This window comes from Rhinolophus hipposideros (genome assembly GCF_964194185.1).
Source record: "Rhinolophus hipposideros genome assembly, chromosome: 10".
Classification (NCBI taxonomy): Eukaryota; Metazoa; Chordata; class Mammalia; order Chiroptera; family Rhinolophidae; genus Rhinolophus; species Rhinolophus hipposideros.
This window is the reverse complement of record NC_138056.1, coordinates 1,480,072-1,482,946: the sequence shown is the minus strand read 5'-3', so window position 1 is coordinate 1,482,946 and position 2,875 is coordinate 1,480,072. Positions and strand designations below refer to the sequence as shown.

At 65.7% G+C, this 2,875-nt stretch overlaps 1 protein-coding gene across 1 annotated transcript; it reads left to right on the top strand.

Moving 5' to 3' along the window:
• Positions 1-203: 203 nt before the first annotated feature.
• On the top strand, positions 204-1,100 carry INS (insulin; the record flags this gene model as incomplete). Its single annotated transcript, XM_081063912.1, has 2 exons — positions 204-402; positions 955-1,100. Exons 1-2 carry the CDS (start codon positions 216-218, stop codon positions 1,098-1,100), a joined length of 333 nt encoding a protein of 110 aa, XP_080920038.1. The 5' UTR covers positions 204-215.
• Positions 1,101-2,875: the final 1,775 nt, after the last annotated feature.

Here is a 2,875-nt window from a genome sequence, read left to right as displayed (position 1 = left end):
TCCGCAGGCGGTCTGTTCCGGGGTGCTCCGCGTCAGCCTGGGTGGGGGCTGCCCCACTGGGGTCCAGGGTGTGGGGCTCCCGGGCCCAAGCTCTGCAGGAAGTGGGCTCTTCCCTTACAGCATCTGGGCGTGGGCACTGGGTGGGGGGTCCCCGGTGAGGCACAGGCCCCAGCTGGCTGCAACTCTGCCTGTCCCCAGGTCATCGACACCCAGCCATGGCCCTGTGGATGCGCCTCCTGCCCCTGCTGGCCCTGCTGGCCCTCTGGACACCTGCCCCTGCCCAGGCCTTCGTCAACCAGCACCTGTGTGGCTCCCACCTGGTGGAGGCGTTGTACCTGGTGTGTGGGGAGCGTGGTTTCTTCTACACGCCCAAGGCCCGCCGAGAGGCGGAGGACCCACAGGGTAAGTCTGCTGTGCGGGCCCCCAGCCTGCCCCACTGGCACCAGGGGACAGTCAGGCAGGACTTTGTAAAGGAGATGACACCCCCTTGGTCACATCCCAGAAGTGACCAGCTCCCTGGTCAGTGTCGGCCTCGGGGGCTCAGCCCTGATGACACCCCTGCCCAGCCCTCCCTTCTCACCCTACCTCCTCCTGCTCAAATAAACGACCCCTCCTGCTCGTCCCCTCCTGACAACGGCAGCTTCTGGGGGCATTGCATGGAGTGGGTCGGGTCCTGGGCGCTAACTGTCGGGGTGACATTAAAACGAAGGCAGTGCGGCACCTTCAGGGCAGCGGGGCAGCTCCCAGTTCTGGGAGCTGGGGTGGGCTGCGAGGGGTGCGGGGCAAGCCTGGGGACATCTGTTCAGGTTCCCACAGTGGCACTGCCTTGGGGGACAGCGGCAGGATGCAGGGGACAACGCCCTGTGATCCCGCCCTCCCCAGGGCTATGCGGGGCTTGAGGGCAGAGGGCCACTGTGTGCCATTGACTGGCGGTCCCGTGTCTCCTTCGGGCAGTGGGGCCGGTGGAGCTGGGCGGGGGTCCGGGCGCAGGGGGCCTGCAGTCCTTGGCCCTGGAGGGACCCCCGCAGAAGCGAGGCATCGTGGACCAGTGCTGTACCAGCATCTGCTCCCTCTACCAGCTGGAGAACTACTGCAACTAGACGGGGCCTGCGCCCCTAGCCTTCTGCTCCCTGCACCCCAAGTGATCTAATAAAGTCCTTGAATGAGCTCGGTGCTGTTTTTCTGTGTGCTGAGGGCTGGCGGGGCACATGCTGGCTCACCTGCCTGGGCCATGACTGCCGTGGGGGCGCCCTCCCCGATTCTCCATTCTCTGTTCTCTCTGCACCGGCCCCTCTGAACTTTCTCTACGCTCACTGGGTGCCCACAGGCAAGTGGCAGTGCCTACCAGCTGGAAGGCCCTTCTTGGCTGCCAGCTGTCCCTTACCCTGGGTCACGGGAAGGACCCATGGCCTCCTGGCTGCTTCAGGACAGGACAGAGAAGGGCTGTAGGGGTCTCTGTGAGGCAAGGGCCTGGAGGGCTGGCTGGGAGCTGACACCTCTAGCTCAGAAGCCCTGAGCTCTCAGGGCCGCCAGAGAGCTTTTCCAGGAAAGAGAATGAAGCCATTCCAGCAATTTCTCCCCACTAGCCCGGCTGGGACCTGCTGTTAGGGCTATTTCTGATGGAAGCCCTTGGAGGGAAGAGGCTGGGCAGGGGAGAGTGGTCTTACACAGACGGGACACAGAGGGGGCACGACAGGCTGCCCATGCTGGGCCTTTCTCAGTGTCCCCAGCCCCTAGCATAGATCCAGCCAGAGGACCCCACTGGGGCCCTGAAGGAATCAGGGGGGCTGGACAGCACCCCTGAGCTGGGGGACAGACTCGGGCTGTCGCAGGCACTGGGCAGGGGCTGGGGGCCCAGTGCTCAGGGCATCCTGGCTGTGACCCCCTAAACGCTGCAGCGCTCAGCACCAGGGATGGGGCCAGGTCCCCCCACTGCCCCTCACTATGCAGCGGCACACCCGGCAGTCACCCTCAGAAGTGCCATCAAGGCCTGAGGACCAGGTCACTGAGGTCCAGGTCTTCAGGGCTCCTGACGCTGCTCCTTCTCAGCAACCACTGCAGCCCAGGGTGGTTCCCTCGGGCACCCCACCTAGGCTACCAGCTGGCACGCCAGAGAGCCCGGGGCTGCCAGGGCTGCCACGGCCTGGGAGGTCAGAGGGTGACCCTGGCCACTCCAAGGTCTGGCCAGCCTGCCGGCAGCCCAGCCAAACCAATCTGCACCTTCCCTGAAGGTTCCACCCAGGACTGGGCCCCAATGGCTGCAGACCCTTCAGGCTGGCCTGGGAGCCAGAAGCAGCCCCTCCTGCTGGGGCCCAGCCGCCTGAGCCGGCTTCCTGATCGCCCCATGGCTCCCTCCCAGGTCGTTCCCACCGTGACCACACCGACACCCCACCAAAGGAGATGTTTCAGGCCCCCAGCTAGCCCCGCCCCTGGAGTGGAGGCCAGGGCTGAGCAGGTGGGTGGACGGCCGGACACTGGACCCGGAAAAGGAGGAGGAGAAAGAGGCTGGGATCAGCGGGAATTGCCCATGGGCACACCCAGGCGTCCCCATCAGCCCCAGTAGAGACAGGGGTGTCTGCAGGAGTTGAGGTACGTGAGCGCCCACTGGCCAGGCCAGATGCAGCTGGGATGGGAAGCGAGCGGGCTGGCTGGGGTCAGGCTGCCCTTGGGGCAGCCGCTGGCGGCTCCAGCCTGGGTCCTGACATGCCTGTCCACCAGCAAGACCCTGGGGAGGACCCAGGGGCTTTTCTCCCCTCATGCCCACAAAGTCCGTGGAGGCGGAGCAGGAGCGCTTTGGGGTCCAAGGGCAGGTGGGCCATCCCAGCTTGCAGGACTTACAGTGGGGCTGGGCCAGAGTGGTGCCAGAGACTCCTCC